General features: G+C 31.9%; 1 protein-coding gene across 2 annotated transcripts; it reads left to right on the forward strand.

Annotated features, from left to right (window-relative positions):
* Positions 1-229: 229 nt before the first annotated feature.
* Positions 230-16,945, forward strand: LOC123669482 (chitin synthase chs-2). Of its 2 annotated transcripts, none has more exons than XM_045603090.1 (22): positions 230-324; positions 7,937-8,181; positions 8,320-8,486; positions 8,626-8,953; positions 9,298-9,497; positions 9,692-10,010; positions 10,100-10,320; positions 10,439-10,706; positions 10,883-11,145; positions 11,282-11,492; positions 11,568-11,768; positions 11,975-12,201; positions 12,281-12,448; positions 12,538-12,843; positions 12,921-13,162; positions 13,312-13,462; positions 13,539-13,691; positions 13,868-14,044; positions 15,234-15,401; positions 15,523-15,766; positions 16,208-16,353; positions 16,429-16,945. In XM_045603090.1, the coding sequence occupies exons 1-22, from the start codon at positions 230-232 to the stop codon at positions 16,624-16,626; spliced, it is 4,698 nt and encodes a 1,565-aa protein (XP_045459046.1). In that variant the 3' UTR covers positions 16,627-16,945. The 2 variants fall into 2 exon arrangements, with proteins under 2 accessions (XP_045459046.1, XP_045459045.1); XM_045603089.1 differs by lacking the exon at positions 13,868-14,044 and adding an exon at positions 14,208-14,384.
* Positions 16,946-17,514: the final 569 nt, after the last annotated feature.

Raw genomic sequence — 17,514 nt, forward strand, 5'->3', positions numbered from 1 at the left:
TTTTGCTAACTTATAAATATAGTTTTTGTTTTTATTATTAAATAAAATATTATCAAAGTCAGAGTTATATATTTGAACCTTTTATTTTCTTATTCCATTTTATAAATCGTCTAAATGTTGTTTATAAAACAATTGTATTTCAAATAAATATAATGTAATGAACAAGCATAATAAATAATATGTAAAGAATAAACATTATCTTCCTAAAAATTTCAGGTATTAATAAAACATGGCGACTTCGGGGGGGAAGTCGCGGCGTGAAGAGACGAGCGACAATTCCGATGACGAGCTCTTACCCCTTGCAAACGACACTTATGGAGGAAGGTTTGTATATTTTAATTTACTGTAATTGAATCGTTTGGAATGGAACTTTATTATGCCTTGTGAAAACGACTATTGTCTTAAAATAGGTGTCACAACTCATCTAAAGCGCGTTACAAAATAGCGTTTTAAGAGTTTCTTATATTACTCTAATTTAAAAAATTATTATTAGCATCACTTAGCAACGTAACATAATCACATCTATACAAATAAATAAAAATGGGGTGTCTGTGTGTAATCTTAAAATAACCGTTGTTTATTAAATGCATATGGATGATACACGGTACATATACCAAAATAACATTATTTTTACAATTTTTGTCTGTCTGTCTGTCTGTTTGTTCCGGCTAATCTCTGAAACAGCTGAAACGATTTTGACGGGACTTTCACTGGCAGATAGCTGATGTAGTAAGAAGTAATTGAGGCTCATTTTATTTTAGAAATTCTTTTATTTAATAACTCTGCGAACTGAACAATAACTTTTTTGTTTAATTCCACGCGAACGAAGTTGCGGGCACAGCTAGTTTAATAATATAACCGAAAATCGATAATGTAGGACTTGATTCGTTTATCTTAGATTACAAACTTTTATTAACTTGTAGCCTAAGATATTTATTTATATGAATAAAAGCAATGTAAATAAACGTTTCTTGTAGTCAAAGTCTGTATAATAATAAGAAAAAAAACTTAGGTTTTAAATAAAAAAGACAAAGAAAACAAAGACCAACAGAGCGAATGTCAATGCATTAAACATTAGAATTTGTCATCTTATTCAAAATAACGAGGTTTCAATATAAGCAGTTATATTTTACAAGCTTTATAACGGGTTTAGTTAAACTTTAATTTATACTGATAAGCATATATTAAGAATGACTCAAGCGCAGATCTCCAATGTTTGGATATTTCTTAGTACTCGCGTAAATTAATATTCGAAAACTTATGACTGACTATTTTAAGAAACTCATTTTGTTTTTACTTCAATAAAATGACTCAGCCTATCAACTAAATCAAATGTCAATATTAACAAAATTTATTATTGTTGACTTTTTTTGTCTTTGTTCACGTGCAAACAAAGAAACTTTTAATTTGTAGAATGACATATCTAGCAACAATCGTGTAGAGTGCATGTTTTAACTCAAGGTTGTAATTCCAGGTGTTTTCCAATTCACGATAGTCTTGTTTAAATTAACATAGCACCAAATGTATGATATCATCACATTCGCTTTGTAGTTTACAGTCACGCAGACAAACAGTCGCTGTAATGTCAACGTTAACTTTTCAAGAGTTGTGTAAAAAAAACAACAAAAAAACGTATGTTTTCTTAAGTCAAATTTTATTGCAATAAAGTTTTACTTCAAATTATAAAAAAAATAAACGATAATTTGCATCCAATTTTCGTTTATTAAAATCTAAAGATACCATAAAGTTTACATTGAGGTATTTAGGAAAACAAATAATTTTAACGAATTTCGTGACTTGAAATAAATTAGAAAGTTTTTATTTTTTTATGTAATTTCAGCATGTAGTCTGCAGATCCGTTTCTTTCGTAAATGGCTAAGAGATGAATCATTGTATTGACTGAGGTGAGGGAGATACGCGATGAGGTTGTTGATACGCGTCAATATTACTTTTCGTAAAATTAATATTAGTTAAATATATATTTTTAATTAACGCCAAAAAAACTATGGAAATTATTTTTATAGTAATTTGAGAGAATTGTTTCAACTGAGTAGTAAGAAATTATTTATTTCGTTCGTATAATGTAAAATAAACATTTGTTTGATATGACTCAACTAGGAGTCTTATAATTGAGCATCGAGTCAGAGCGAAGGAGTGTTATTCCCAATGACTGATCTCTTAAGTATCTTAATAAAAATAATGCAATAAAACAACTAATTAAGTATTTTTAATAAGTAATATATAGGAGTAATGAAAAAAGTTAATAGATTAAAATAAAATTTTAAGATAAAAGAAAATTGAATTCACATAAGCTACTAAGTGAAAGATTAATTATTTCTTTATTGACACTATCATATTACTTACGTACTACACGTAATTAAATTTCTTATTGTTAACACAAATTTTTGACTTTTAAAGGACACTAAATTTACACTCTGTTGAGTGGACTGCGAAAGGCTGATGTAATGATAATGATGATGATGAGTCAGCAAAAATAATAGACATCATAGGTTTATTTATGCGTTGCGGACAAAAAGATAGAAGTTAAGTATGAGAAAAGAGACAGAAGGTTTGCTTAGAGTTTTACTATGGTATTGTCTATGGACTAATAAGCTATACATATTGAAGAAACAAATCATAATAATGCAAATTATTGGTGGGCAGTCGTAAAAAGATACATTTAGTGTTCAGCTATAGGTCGCTTGCGATCAGCCGTCGCGGTCCGTGCCGGAACCCGCTCAAATGCCAAGGTTGTCAACTCTGACGACACAACTTTCGATCGAGTGCGCCACATTTTTGCGCCCCACTTCTTCCTTCAAAGACTAATGGCTTAGTAATTTATAATAGCAGTTGACTTATGTACTTAGAAAACAATGCACACAGGAAAAAAAAACTGCGGATAAACGAATGTAATTAATAACTCAAAGAAACAAACATGTACGTATACTTACAACGCGTATAAAAATATTAGATTTCAATTAATTTTTTCAACAGAACTTCAATATTCGATGTAATAGGAATTTAGTCACAGAAAATAGATATATACTTAAAAGTAAATAAAGGTTACAATTCTATGAATGTTTTTATTTAAAGCTTTTGTCTGGTAGACCGTAGCCAACGGGTACGGGGTCGTACGTGAGGCGGATAATATGTAGAAACGGGTTCGACTAGCTCATATGTATCGATAAAAATGTGTTTTATTATTTTAATAACATTAACTGTTTGAGTTTTTCATCAATTTAGGAAGCCATCTCATATTATTCTTAAGATTAAATATGTTGTGGGAAGTGAATCATTATAACATGTAAGTGCACGAATCTCTTTATGACATGGTCATTGACCGTTGGACTGGGGCATGAATTTGGGCAAGGTGTTTCGCATACTAACGACTTTCCCACTTGAACGTATCTTCTCATAATAATGAAATTTTATGAATTGTTTTCCTTTTATTTAATGAATCCCTAAAATATTAGTAGAAAATTTTATTAGTTATCTTTAACATGCTTAATTTTTATTAAATAGGTATGATGTTACCTAATTGGATAAATTCTGCAAATGTTCTATTCTTCAAAATGTAAATTGAGAGATATTTTGTTCATTTAATTACAAAAGCATATGAAATGTTATGCTTTATAACTTTAAAAATAAAGATTATTATATACACATCGGCACAAACCTGTACAAATACGAAGCAACAGTCAGAATCGTGATATTTAAAAGGTCAAGTTTTGTTTTTATTGTAATTATAATATTGATTATAAATAAATTTATAGGAAAATAAAATCATCGCAATAAAAACTCGTATTCGCTACATTCGTTTGTGATAGAAATACTCGTAACAGTGTGCTGTGTGGTTACGGAAGTACAGAATATAGCCACCCCCTCTGTTTCCATGGGTGTCGTAAGAGGCGACTAAGTGATAACACAGTTCCACTACCACATTTAAACTTAAAAAGCCGACCGATGGCGGGATAATCATCCAACTGCTGGCTTTGAAACACACAGGCCGAAGACGGGCAGCAGCGTCTTCGGTGCGACAAAGCCAGCCCTACGGTCACCAACCCGCCTGCCCAGCATGGTGACTATGGGCAACACATATGAGTTCACGCCATTTTTGGCGCGAACTTGAGGAGGTCCAACAGTGGACTGCCATAGGTTGAAGTGAGTGAAAAATAACAAAGTATCTAATTCTTATACTTCCTTTACAGCTTCTTATACTTCAACAAACTTTTAAATATTCTTTAACTTCAATAAACTACTCTATGAGAGTTTTGCCAGTAGGCTTATTGACAATTAATTAATTTACGTACCTGTGGTCACCGAGTTATTGAAATTAATCTTACTATTATATGATAATGTTATTTATACATAATTATCGTACATTATTTAAAATATTACGAAATAGTTTCAAATTTCTCGACAGCTACTTTCTTCCACGTAGGACCACATATACCTACGTCAGATGTACGCGATAGTAATAATAATATAATTAACGAGGCGATGTAATTTTGCCCGCGCACTACTGCAGAACGAAGAACTCAGAAGTTGCCAGACATAATATTATTATTTTTTTTTTAAATTTTTGTTTACTGTAATTAAATATTTAAAAAATAGCAGATGCGGACGCATGAACTTCCTTATGAGATGCGGACTAATATTGTCTGAAATATGCTATAATAAAAAGTAAATTAACAATTTAAAACTTGAGGATGTAAAAATACAGGTACTATTTTCTTAATTAGTTTTCGTCGCAAGATTATGGAATTGTATTTATGTTTTCAAATAATGCATATATAAATTTTCTTAAAAGTGAATCCGTTATTTAAAAATTGCAAAACAAAGTAAATAAAACAAACAATAGTTGCGTTCTATTTATTTCGGATTAAGTTATATCATTAAACTTATTATACCTATTACAAATATCGTTAAGTTATTAGATTTATTCAAAGAGTTAGTAGGTAACTACTGTATGTAAGTAGTATATCCGAGTAAAACTCTACAGCAAATATATTATTGAAATAGAATATCACCTGTGAAATGTAATATAAAATGTTTGTCATCTGAAACTATAAGAATATGTAATTTATATTCATTTCGTTTGCGAATATCGAAATTAATATTCCTATTTTGTCCAGTGATACAGCACAATGATTTCTTTGGTAGGCGCGTGCCGCCACCAACAGTAGCTATTGCGATCGCACCGTTGGCCGTCCTCGATTGATTGAAACAATGAGTTATTAAATAATATTCGAACAGATAGGACTTATTCCCTGCTCTGAGCTCATTTAAATTCCTTTCTATTGTGATATAACCAGTGATGTGCGATAATAGTGTTTACTCTATTACGGTACAGTGATGCAAAAAAATGAGTGACCAAGATCGAAAGATTTATTACGAGAGACAAGATTTTGTAGACACGGAACCCGTTTATGTGGCTAATAATAATAATTCAATTTACAGCAACTATTGTAGTATTTACAGGTTTGTTAAGATAATGATATACTTTCTATTGATGTGTTTTATTTATTTATTTTATTTTATTTATTAGGTTAGCCAACAGTTGTTTACACTGATTCACAGACATTTAACATTTAAATATAATTAATACATAGCACAAGTGCAACAACCACTTATAGGCTAACACCTGTGTTAATAGTTTTATACATAATGAATTTATAGATTCTTGTTTTGATAATAATTTAGATGTCAAATTAGTATATGAGTAGATATCGATGTGTCCTACTAATGAGAAAGCGTTATGAGAACATTAAAAGGCGGGCCATACTTCACGTTATAACTTTCTAATATTAGCAACTACACTACACTTCTTTCCATTAAGAATGAATAAAAGAAAATATGTTTTTTTTTTTTAACTTTATTTAATAAAACTGATTGAGTTTAATTTCTTTATTACGATTCTATTAGTGTTTCTATTAAGACCTAAGAAAATATTTAAAAAATAATAATTGAATAAATAAGAGAGTTTAAAATAGCAAACAATAAGCAAAAAAAATTCGCATTGCTACATTCTCAGTATAAAAATTATACATTACCCGCTCATACCTTACGTAAACCCCCTGACACAACAGTGGCTAGCAAGAACGTGGTGTCGAAACTACCAGGTATTGTTACAACTTGTCGTGTTCCTAAACGAAAATAATTATACTACTAGTTTTATAACAATTTAATATTATGAATTAATCTGTCTTGATACAAATTACATCTTCTTTCTTATCTTAAAGATATTTAAGATAAGAAAGAAGATAATTTGAGAAAGAAGAGAATATATAAGAGAATATATATGAATTAATATATTATGAATTAATCTATTATATATTATAAACGTTTGCCTGGAATAACGTTTACTCAATGGTCGATCTTCATAAATTGGAAAATTGTAATTTGATTTTGATAAATCAGCAGTGACTTTGTCAGAAATAAGAAGGATGAATGATGAAAAATAAGGATGAATTAATACGTTATAGAAAATATATGTGCTGCCTTTATAGAAAAAGTCCTTCATATGTAATGCATATTTTAATATTATAAAAATGCTAATGCTAAAAAATAAAATTTTGTCAATATGGGATACTCTTCACAATATATATATATATATATATATATATATATATATATATATATATATATATATATATAATCAAATTTTAAATATATATAAAATTGAAATAAAATGAGGTCATAACGCGGATATTTTCAGGAAGGAAGTGAATAAAAATGTGTCAATAAAAACGCGACAGAATATTGTCTCGTGTTGGTCGCGTGTGAAAGTTGTTTTTCTTGATTTAATGTGAACGCCACATAGACACGTCAAATCTAGAAAAGTACATGTATCATACGAGAAATAAAAGAAAACTACTAGTGCAACTTATTTACTTATTAGCAAAACTATTCAGGGGATGAATTGTCTATATAAAATTAATTAAACAATAAGCGCCGTATCTAACTTAAAAAATATCTACATTTCTTTATTCAACAGTTATTTTTATAGCAGTAGCACAAGTTACAACTATTACGAATGTTCTTTCATTTTAATAGATATACTTATACGATTCAGTCTGTAACATCCCACTGCCAGGCATAGGTCTCCTTCTCCATGTAGGAGAAACATTCGAGCTTGCTCCATTGCGGCTTGGCGGATATATTCCATACTATTAGTAACGATTGCTATCAGGTGTCTATGATAACAACAGGGACCAACTGCTTAACGTGCTCTCCGAGGCACACCCACAATAACAGACACATACAAATATCCATCCTAACCGAAAATTTAACCCGCAAAAATCGGTATGTGAGCGTACACCAGAACGATGTTATAGATATGTAAAATATATCAAATTGTTTAGGACACGACACTGATTGATATCAGCAGAAGAAAATCACATAATTATATTGTCCGGACATAAAACAAAACGGCTTAAAGGTACATCGCCCTGTTTAGTTTCAATTGCATTTACCCTTGATTTGTACTGAGATATATTATAACTGGACCATTCATAATTTAGATTTTTAAAGCAGCTTATCTTATATATAAAATTCTCGTGTCACAATGTTAGTTAAAATACTCCTCCGAAACGCTTGCACCGATTTTTATGAAATTTTGTGTGCATACCGGGAAGGTCTGAGAATCAGCCAACATCTATTTTCATAACCCTAAGGTATAAAAAGAAGGGGAGAAGGGGAAGGGGGTTTATAATATTGGTATATGGAAAAACATGATTGCTGGGTCAGCTAGTTATATATATAAACGAAGCGTATAGCTGTCATTAAATTATTCAAAAATATCAGCTCTAAATTTATTTTTCATAAAATTACTTGTTTTAATAACAAATAATTTCATTTTAATATTATTAATTGAATATTGTGGTGAAAATTTACCGTTGTTTATACTATAATAAGATAATTTCTCTGGTTTCAGTCAAAGAACCGTACAAGAAACAAAAGGATGGGACGTTTTCAGAGAGTTTCCACCGAAGCAGGACAGTGGGTCTATGGAAAGTCAAAAATGTTTAGAATTTACTGTGAGAATACTCAAAGTTTTGGCATATACTCTTACCTTCGTAGTAGTTTTGGCATCTGGCGTTATAGCCAAGGGCACGGTACTGTTCATGACTTCACAACTAAAAAAAGATAAAAGACTTGCGTATTGTAATAAGAATTTAGGTGAGTCCATCTGCTATCTAACATGGTACATGTACCTACGAGTACTTCTAATAGTAGTAGAATTTTTGAGCTGATTCCATTTATGTGGTTAGCGGTTCTTCGTTACGACGTTACTAAGAAAATACTTTGTGATTTCAGGTAGAGATAAACAATTTATAGTTTCACTTCCGGATGAAGAGCGAGTAGCGTGGATGTGGGCGGTCCTAGCAGCATTTGCCATCCCGGAAATAGGAACTCTAATACGCTCAGTTAGAATATGTTTTTTCAAATCTTCTCGGACACCGACCAGCATTCAATTCATAGTGGTAAGTTTATTAACGAATTAATCCCAAAATGTTTTATAATGTTATAAATATTTTTTATAGTTGGTACAATACATCCAATAGCTTAAATTACTTAAATATGTTTCTACACAAAAATAAACTTGAATATTTTAAATTGCAGGTTTTTATTGCCGAATCATTGCATACCATCGGAATGGGATTACTATTCTTTGTAATACTCCCTGAATTGGATGTGGTTAAAGGCGCTATGATAACAAACTGTCTTTGTATTGTGCCTGCAATTCTTGGTTTGCTTTCTCGGAATTCTAGAGACTCGAAGCGATTTGTAAAAGTTATCGTTGATATGGCAGCTATTGTCGCACAGATCACTGGTTTTATTGTCTGGCCGCTGTTAGAAAACAAACCTGTCCTTTGGCTTATACCGGTTGCCGCACTTTGTATATCTTTAGGATGGTGGGAAAACTACGTAAACCGTCAAAGTCCGATTGGTAAGAAATAACAATTGTATTTATTTAATATTTATAACTAAACAAAAATCTAAATTAGTTAGATAATAGTTAAAAAATTATAATAATAGATTATTAATTGCAATATTTTAATTTAATTTATTTTAATTAATTAGCAGACCTAACTGCCTTACATGGTGAGAGAAGCAAAATATTTGAATATTTATCAATTACACTCAATATGAAATCTCAAGGTTTTCAAGATATCGATTTATGAGTTAAGAGTAAAACAGACAATTATCTTCCTAATAGAGCCCATACATTCAGCTCATACGGCAAACCTTCTACAAAAGGACATGGAAATAAAACCTTTGTTTATTTTTTAGGCATTATTAAGAGTTTGGCAAGGTTAAAAGAGGAACTTAATCACACACGTTACTACACGTATCGTTTCATGTCTCTTTGGAAAATTCTTCTGTTTCTCATGTGCATCCTCTTAGGAATATGGATTGAGGGTGACGATCCAGCAATGTTTTTCCAACTATTTAATCCTGGCTTTGGACCTCACAATATTGTTGTAGAAGAGGTAAACAAGAAATATTTTTAAGTAACCTTATAACTAGTGTTCTAATATGATTATAATTCATATAACGATTAAACCTAATTTAAAGTTTTAAGCATATAGTAGAAATTAAAAATAATAAATATTTTAAAAAATACTATTAAAACTGATATGTTTGTTCACTACTTTCGAAATAACAGCTCAATATTATATTTTAGGTGCAAATTCAACTCGGTAGTACAACGATACCGGATCTGGCAAACGCTACTCTTACAGGAGATTCGGTTGAAGTTGCAGCTGTGTATAAATCAGCTTTTTACGTTCTACTCATTCAAATATTTGCTGCGTATTTATGTTATATATTTGGAAAGTTCGCTTGCAAAATTGTTATTCAAGGTTTCAGTTACGCTTTTCCTATTAACCTTGTGATACCCGTGGTCGTGAATTTGTTAATCGCGGCATGTGGTCTACGTAATGGCGACAACTGTATATTCCATGGAACAGTGCCAGACTATCTATTTTTTGAGAGTCCTTCAGGTAATAACAGAATATCATTATTATTTTTTTCATTATAGTATTGGACTACACACAATTTTCTAATTATTATTGTTTTTTTTTTTCTCTAGTATTTTCACTCAGTGACTTTATTTCTCGTCAAATGGCGTGGATCTGGTTGTTGTGGCTACTTTCTCAAACGTGGATCACAATACATATTTGGACTCCTAAAGCGGAACGTCTAGCGTCTACAGAAAAATTGTTCATTCTTCCAATGTATAACGGACTTTTAATAGATCAAAGTATGGCCCTCAATCGAAAAAGAGACGATCAAAAAGATGTAAAAACGGAGGTACAATTTTATCCTATTGTATTCTGTTCACTATTATTTTGCTAAATACTGTTTAGTAGTACGAAAAACCTTAAAATTATTGGATGTTAACCCTAAAATGATTGTATGTGTGTTTTAGGATCTTGCTGAAATAGAAAAAGAGAAAGGCGATGAATATTATGAAACCATTTCCGTACATACCGATAATACTGGTTCCTCTCCAAAAACAATTAAGTCATCGGACCAAATTACAAGAATATACAGTTGCGCTACTATGTGGCACGAAACTAAAGACGAAATGATGGAGTTCTTGAAGTCTATTCTACGATTAGATGAAGACCAATGCGCTCGGCGGGTAGCCCAGAAGTATTTACGTGTTGTCGATCCGGATTACTATGAATTTGAAAGTAAGATATAATTCCTTTGATAATTAATTCAAAATAATCTAATTTTACGTTTTCATACTTTTTTTATAAATTAATATTAATCACCTTTTCACTAAATTTTATTTAATAAAAAATCTAGTAGACTTAGTATTGCGTTTGAGATAAATATGAAATTGTATTTTTATTTGTATTTTCAGCTCACATTTTCTTGGATGACGCTTTCGAAATATCTGATCACAGTGACGACGATTCTCAAGTGAATCGTTTCGTTAAACTTCTTGTGGACACAATAGATGAAGCTGCGTCCGAAGTTCATCAAACGATTATTCGAGTTCGACCACCGAAAAAATATCCTGCTCCTTACGGAGGAAGACTATCATGGGTGCTACCAGGAAAAACTAAAATGATTTGTCATTTGAAAGATAAGGCAAAAATTCGTCACAGAAAACGTTGGTCACAGGTAATATGAGCTGAGATTAATGGCACGGCTTATTTGAAATACGAATATATATTTTTATCCAAAGATTATTAGAAGATAAAGTCAACTAAATCAGTTACATCCATTGTAAATGTGATTAAGTAAAAGTTTTTTGTAGGTAATGTACATGTACTACCTTCTCGGACATCGTCTCATGGAATTACCGATATCAGTAGACCGTAAAGAAGTGATGGCTGAAAATACGTACCTACTTACACTTGACGGAGATATCGATTTTCAACCACACGCTGTAAGATTACTTATCGATTTAATGAAGAAAAACAAAAACTTAGGCGCAGCCTGTGGCCGTATTCACCCTGTTGGCTCTGGTAATTGTTTATTCTATATCTACTATATGGTTTTTCTTTTCAACGCTTTTATGTCATTTCTTTTTATTTGCCAAGGTCCCATGGTATGGTATCAAATGTTTGAGTATGCTATTGGTCATTGGCTGCAAAAGGCAACTGAACACATGATTGGATGCGTACTTTGTAGTCCTGGATGTTTCTCCCTCTTCAGAGGAAAAGCTCTTATGGACGACAACGTTATGAAGAAATATACCTTAAGATCTGACGAAGCTCGGCATTACGTGCAATACGATCAAGGTAAGTTTAAAGTAACACCTCCGTAACATTAAAGTCAATTTGTTATATTTACGATAAATCTTTGTAGTGATCATAGGTTGCCAAGTCTATTAAAATTTATATCACGTATTAATACTAGAATCCCCCAGGCCTATTCGGTTTACCGTCCGAAAAGTTGTTTACTATCTTAACATAAGAATAATGTTAAATACTTTTTTTGTTCACAGGAGAAGATCGTTGGCTCTGTACGCTTTTGTTGCAAAGAGGCTATCGAGTAGAATATTCAGCTGCTTCCGATGCCTACACACACTGTCCTGAAGGTTTCAACGAGTTTTACAATCAACGTCGTCGTTGGGTACCTTCTACTATTGCCAACATTATGGACTTGCTTGCGGATTACAAACATACTATTAAAATTAACGACAATATCTCAACACCCTATATTGCCTATCAGGTAAATTATTATATTTATATAAAAATATTATCAATTTTATGGTTAAAAACTTACTTTTAAATTTTATTTTGAATTGCAGATGATGTTAATGGGTGGTACGATCCTTGGACCCGGTACTATATTTCTTATGTTGGTGGGTGCTTTCGTCGCCGCTTTTAGAATTGATAATTGGACTTCATTCGAATACAATTTATACCCTATTGCTATTTTTATGTTTGTTTGTTTTACGATGAAATCAGAATATCAGGTAAAAAAAACTATCTAAGTTACAATGATAAATCATTAATTTTTTCGCGTCATTGAGCTCTCTTAAAATGTTAATACTTTAAATTTCAGTTGCTGGTTGCGCAAATATTATCAACTGCATATGCTATGATAATGATGGCTGTAATCGTCGGTACGGCTCTACAATTGGGAGAGGACGGAATAGGATCACCTTCGGCAATTTTCTTGATATCACTTTCAAGTTCCTTTTTCATAGCAGCCTGTTTGCATCCGCAAGAGTTTTGGTGTATAGTTCCAGGCATAATATATCTCCTTTCCATTCCGTCTATGTACTTGCTATTGATTTTGTATTCGGTCATTAATCTTAACGTAGTATCCTGGGGTACGAGAGAAGTTCAAACGAAAAAAACTAAAAAGGTAAAAATATATACTATACTTAATTTATTGCTTTCATGCTGTCAATGGATTTTATTAAATAAAAACAATTTTTGTAGGAAATAGAACAAGAAAAGAAAGACGCAGAGGAGGCAAAGAAAAAAGCTAAACAAAAGTCTCTCTTGGGATTCCTACCTGGAGTAAATAGCGAAGAAGAAGAGGGTTCCATTGAGTTTTCATTTGCTGGGTTATTTAAGTGTTTGCTGTGTACGCATCCTAAAGGAAACGAAGAGAAAGTGCAGCTTATGCATATTACATCAACTCTTGAGAAGTTAGAAAAAAAATTAGAGAACGTAGAAAGGTCAGTTTTAAATTTAAATAATTTATTTAAGGAAAAATAGTACAAAAGTAAAAGAAAAGAAGTAGTAGTTTTTGTATAAGAAAAAATAATTTAATTTGTTTATTAGTTGTTTAAAATTAGATTTTAATAAATATGTTTGTGTTTTAAAGAGTTTTAGATCCACATGGCCAATCAAGAGGACGTAAGCTGTCTATTGGATTAAGAGGTAGCACTAATGGAGATGGGCTGATAACCGTGGCTGAAGGCGAAGAAGAACATGACTCCGATTCTGAAACCGATACAATGTCTACAGTACCAAGAGTACGAAAATTTACTTATGACTGAGTGTTTATTAATGTCTTAGAATAACAAAAATTACTTATCGACTCACTTTTAGGAAAAAAGAGATGACTTAATTAACCCCTATTGGATTGAAGACCCGGATTTAAAAAAAGGAGAAGTTGACTTTTTGAGCCAGTCAGAATTATCGTTTTGGAAGGACCTTATTGATAAATATTTATATCCTATAGACGCTAACAAGGAGGAACAGGTAAAATATATTACGACCAATATTCACTACAAATTATTTGAAAAAGAAAATAAAAACATAATTTTTAATTTTTTTTTACAGTTGATTGTAATAAAATCATTGCTACTTGTGTACTATACCCTGCTTATGAATCGAACCGTAATTACCTTTATGTTACTAATCTCCCCGAATTTTAGGCACGTATTTCCAGGGATCTTAAAGAATTGAGAGACTCATCGGTATTCTCTTTCATAATGATTAATGCCCTTTTTGTGCTCATTGTTTTTTTGCTGCAACTCAACAAGGACAACCTTCATATTAAATGGCCACTTGGAGTCAAAACTAATATAACATACGATGAGGTTTCGCAAGAGGTAACGTGTGATTAGACTGTGTCCAAAGATCAGCCTTCCATGATGACTTGAAACGACGACACGAGCCTTTTGCGAACGTGGTGCTCAGTAAAAACACCCAGTCACATTTCAGTCACCATTGAAAGCCGATGAAATTAATGCTTTTTTCTATGTAATTTTACAGGCTCGAATTGCACGTGATTTAATAGAGCTTCGCAATAAGTCAGTTTTTGCATTTGTCATGTTCAATGCTTTATTTATATTGATAGTATTTTTATTACAACTCAACAAAGATCAACTCCACGTGATTTGGCCTTTGGGCGTAAAGACCAACATCACGTACATCGAGGAAACAGGCGAGGTATTGCCAAATATTACAAACTATGTGTGTCACTTCACGAGTCTAACGGTCTCCTTCTAACCGATCTGTCTTGGGATGGCACACCAGCATGAAGATTCTAAATCTTCCACACCGAAGACTAAACTTGGATGTAGTACAAATGTTTCACATAATTCCTAATACGGACCCGAGGCCCCTTTCCTGTTTAATTTCAATTAAAAATATAAGTTACATAGAAACAATTAGTAACGTACACTACGTTACTTTATGTTCTGCTAAAATTATCTCAATCGGCATGCAAAATTTGATAGGTGACAATAAATAAAAGAAATATTATAGTTTCTATGTCGCGACGTTTTTCCAACCCTTAATAATAACTGCACTACCCTATGAGTTATGATCTATCTTTCTTTTAAGGTGAAGGTATTTTCTTCTATTAAATTTCTTGTGTCCGTTAACAGTCACTGGTACTCCTGTACATAAATTCAATCACTGATAATTTGGTGAATTGTTTAACATTACAACTATTTACTTTTCTGAATAACGTTTATCGGTAATATTTTTAAAAATTTCCATTAAGACACTTCGTATTCATTTAGCACTATGTTTGTTCATGTTCATTACATCCTAATTGAACTGCACGAAGCATATTTTAAATATTTAGTAATTGTGTAAAAATCATGTTTGCCGCTTGTATTTTTAATTTCGTTATTTATGCAACAAACATAGTTTTTGCCATACATATTTTCATATTTAAATTTATGATGTGTATTTAGCATTTTATATAAAGCATTTTATTATTTTATATGCATAATATTGTTATGAAAACATACGATTAAAGCAAAAATAATAATGCTCTGGATTTTTCAGGTACTTATATCAAAAGAATACTTGCAACTGGAACCAATTGGTCTAGTTTTCGTATTTTTCTTCGCTTTGATCTTGGTCATTCAGTTCACTGCTATGTTGTTCCATAGGTTTGGAACTCTTTCACACATATTAGCTTCTACTGAACTAAACTGGTTCTGTACTAAGAAGGTGAGATTATATATGTATCTTTTTACTAACTTTAACTTTTTAGTGAATTACGTTTTTTTTTTGTTAAATCTCACTCTATAACAATGTCACTAAATTCGTAGTATTGTATTTTGTTCCGTAGTCTGAAGACTTATCTCAGGATGCATTACTAGATAAAAACGCTATAGCAATCGTAAAAGATTTGCAAAAACTAAATGGTTTAGATGACGAATATGATAATGATTCCGGATCGGGACCGCAAAACGTGGGTAGACGGAAAACAATTCACAACTTAGAGAAAGCAAGACAAAAGAAGAGAAACATTGGAACTCTTGACGTCGCTTTCAAGAAACGGTTCTTTAATATGAACGCCAACGATGGCCCAGGTATATCTTACTTCAATTTTAAATATTTATTATGATTCAGCTTATACTATCCCACTGCTGGGTATAGACCTCTTTCTCTATGTAGCAGAAAGACCAGAGCTTAATCCACCACGCTATTCTGATGCGGGTTGGCGGATATATTCCCTACTACGAGTAATGATCGCTGTCTGATGTATATGGTAATGTATGGGACCGACGTGTGTAACGTGTTCTCCAAGGCACAGTGGGGAAACCCACAAGGACAGACTTGCAAACCAGAAAGAAATATTTGTACAAAAACAAATATCTGTCACGAGCGGAAATTGAACCCGCAAACCGTAATCGTTTAAGCGCGTAAATGGTGCAAGCACTACTACACCAGAGCGGTTATAATATATATTATTTACTTTTATTTCAAATTTGGTTTGATAGATAAACTGAAACATGATTGTAACTAATTAGGTACTCCAGTATTAAATCGCAAGATGACACTGCGAAGAGAAACGCTTAAAGCTTTGGAAACAAGAAGAAACTCGGTAATGGCCGAACGGCGAAAGTCACAGATGCAAACACTTGGCGCTAACAATGAGTATGGTGTGACTGGAATGGTAATGATTATTCAAAATACATTTATTGTTTTTTTTTTTTTGTGGATCTTTTTATCATTTTTCTTGTAATTTCAGTTAAATAACAACCACGGAGTTCCTCCTCGACACCGTACTTCGACTGCCAATATATCCGTAAAGGACGTTTTTGGTGAACCGAACGGAGGAATGGTCAACAGAGGTTACGAAACCTCACATGGTGATGAAGACGATAGCAACTCAATAAGACTCCAACCTAGACAAAATCACCAAGTTTCCTTCCAAGGACGATTCTAATGAGCAAATACATTCTTGTCACAAACCCGAGTTGCCAACTTTACGAATAAAAAAAAATTAGTTATAAGAATTGTAGATACTCATTTACTAGCGTAGAAATTATTATAATTTTAAACGAATTTGTAAATCGAATGATAAAATAGTACTTCTTGTGATATTTTATAATTTCTCCAAGTGACAACGATGTACTGATATGAAAACATTGTGTTCTTTTGCTTTCTAATATTTTTATTTTTATCAAATAATTAGTCTTTACACTGCCACTATACTTTTGTATTTGTTTTACAAGATATTTCCATATACATTCAAATATGGTTAATTTGTTTAGTTTTATTTTATGTACCTCTTTAGTTCGGTCAATAGATATTCTTCACTTTTATTTTTTGGTCTAATTTGACCGGACCATCTTACCACATTCTACGGTTTTTATACGATGAGCATTGAGTGGTTAACTGAGCCAATTTACAATAAATTATATACATATTCTATAGCAGAGGCGGAAGTACAGTGTATCTATTATTAAAAATTTTGACAAAACTCAAAATGCGCCTGTTTTTAAGTCTGAACAATATTTCAAAACCCTTTGGTTTTGTGGATGTGAAGAAAGCAATAAATGATCTGGGGGCACGGTAGTGCCCCCGCCAAGACGAACCAAAAAAAAAAAAAAAAAAAAAAAAAACGAAAAGCACTACCTATCTTTTCTCGAAGTGCTTCGTCGTTTTTTTGAACCCTCATAACTTGGGTTTGGATTAAGCCAGATAAACAAAATTCTGGGAATATGGTGTCAATAGTGGACTTATTAAACATATAAAGTTTCAATTGCATAGCTCTTATACTTTAGATTTTATTGATATCTAAAAAACCCCGATTTCGTCACTCACTGATGAT

This window comes from Melitaea cinxia, chromosome 3 (genome assembly GCF_905220565.1).
Source record: "Melitaea cinxia chromosome 3, ilMelCinx1.1, whole genome shotgun sequence".
Taxonomy (NCBI): domain Eukaryota; kingdom Metazoa; phylum Arthropoda; class Insecta; order Lepidoptera; family Nymphalidae; genus Melitaea; species Melitaea cinxia.

Excerpts from the sequence above, each read along its gene's own strand:
- LOC123669482 (XM_045603090.1), top strand. The coding sequence starts at position 230 with ATGGCGACTTCGGGGGGGAAGTCGCGGCGTGAAGAGACGAGCGACAAT. Across the intron at positions 12,844-12,920 it reads AAACGAAAAAAACTAAAAAG|GAAATAGAACAAGAAAAGAA; the intron begins GTAAAAATATAT and ends CAATTTTTGTAG. Across the intron at positions 16,354-16,428 it reads AGTATGGTGTGACTGGAATG|TTAAATAACAACCACGGAGT; the intron begins GTAATGATTATT and ends TTGTAATTTCAG.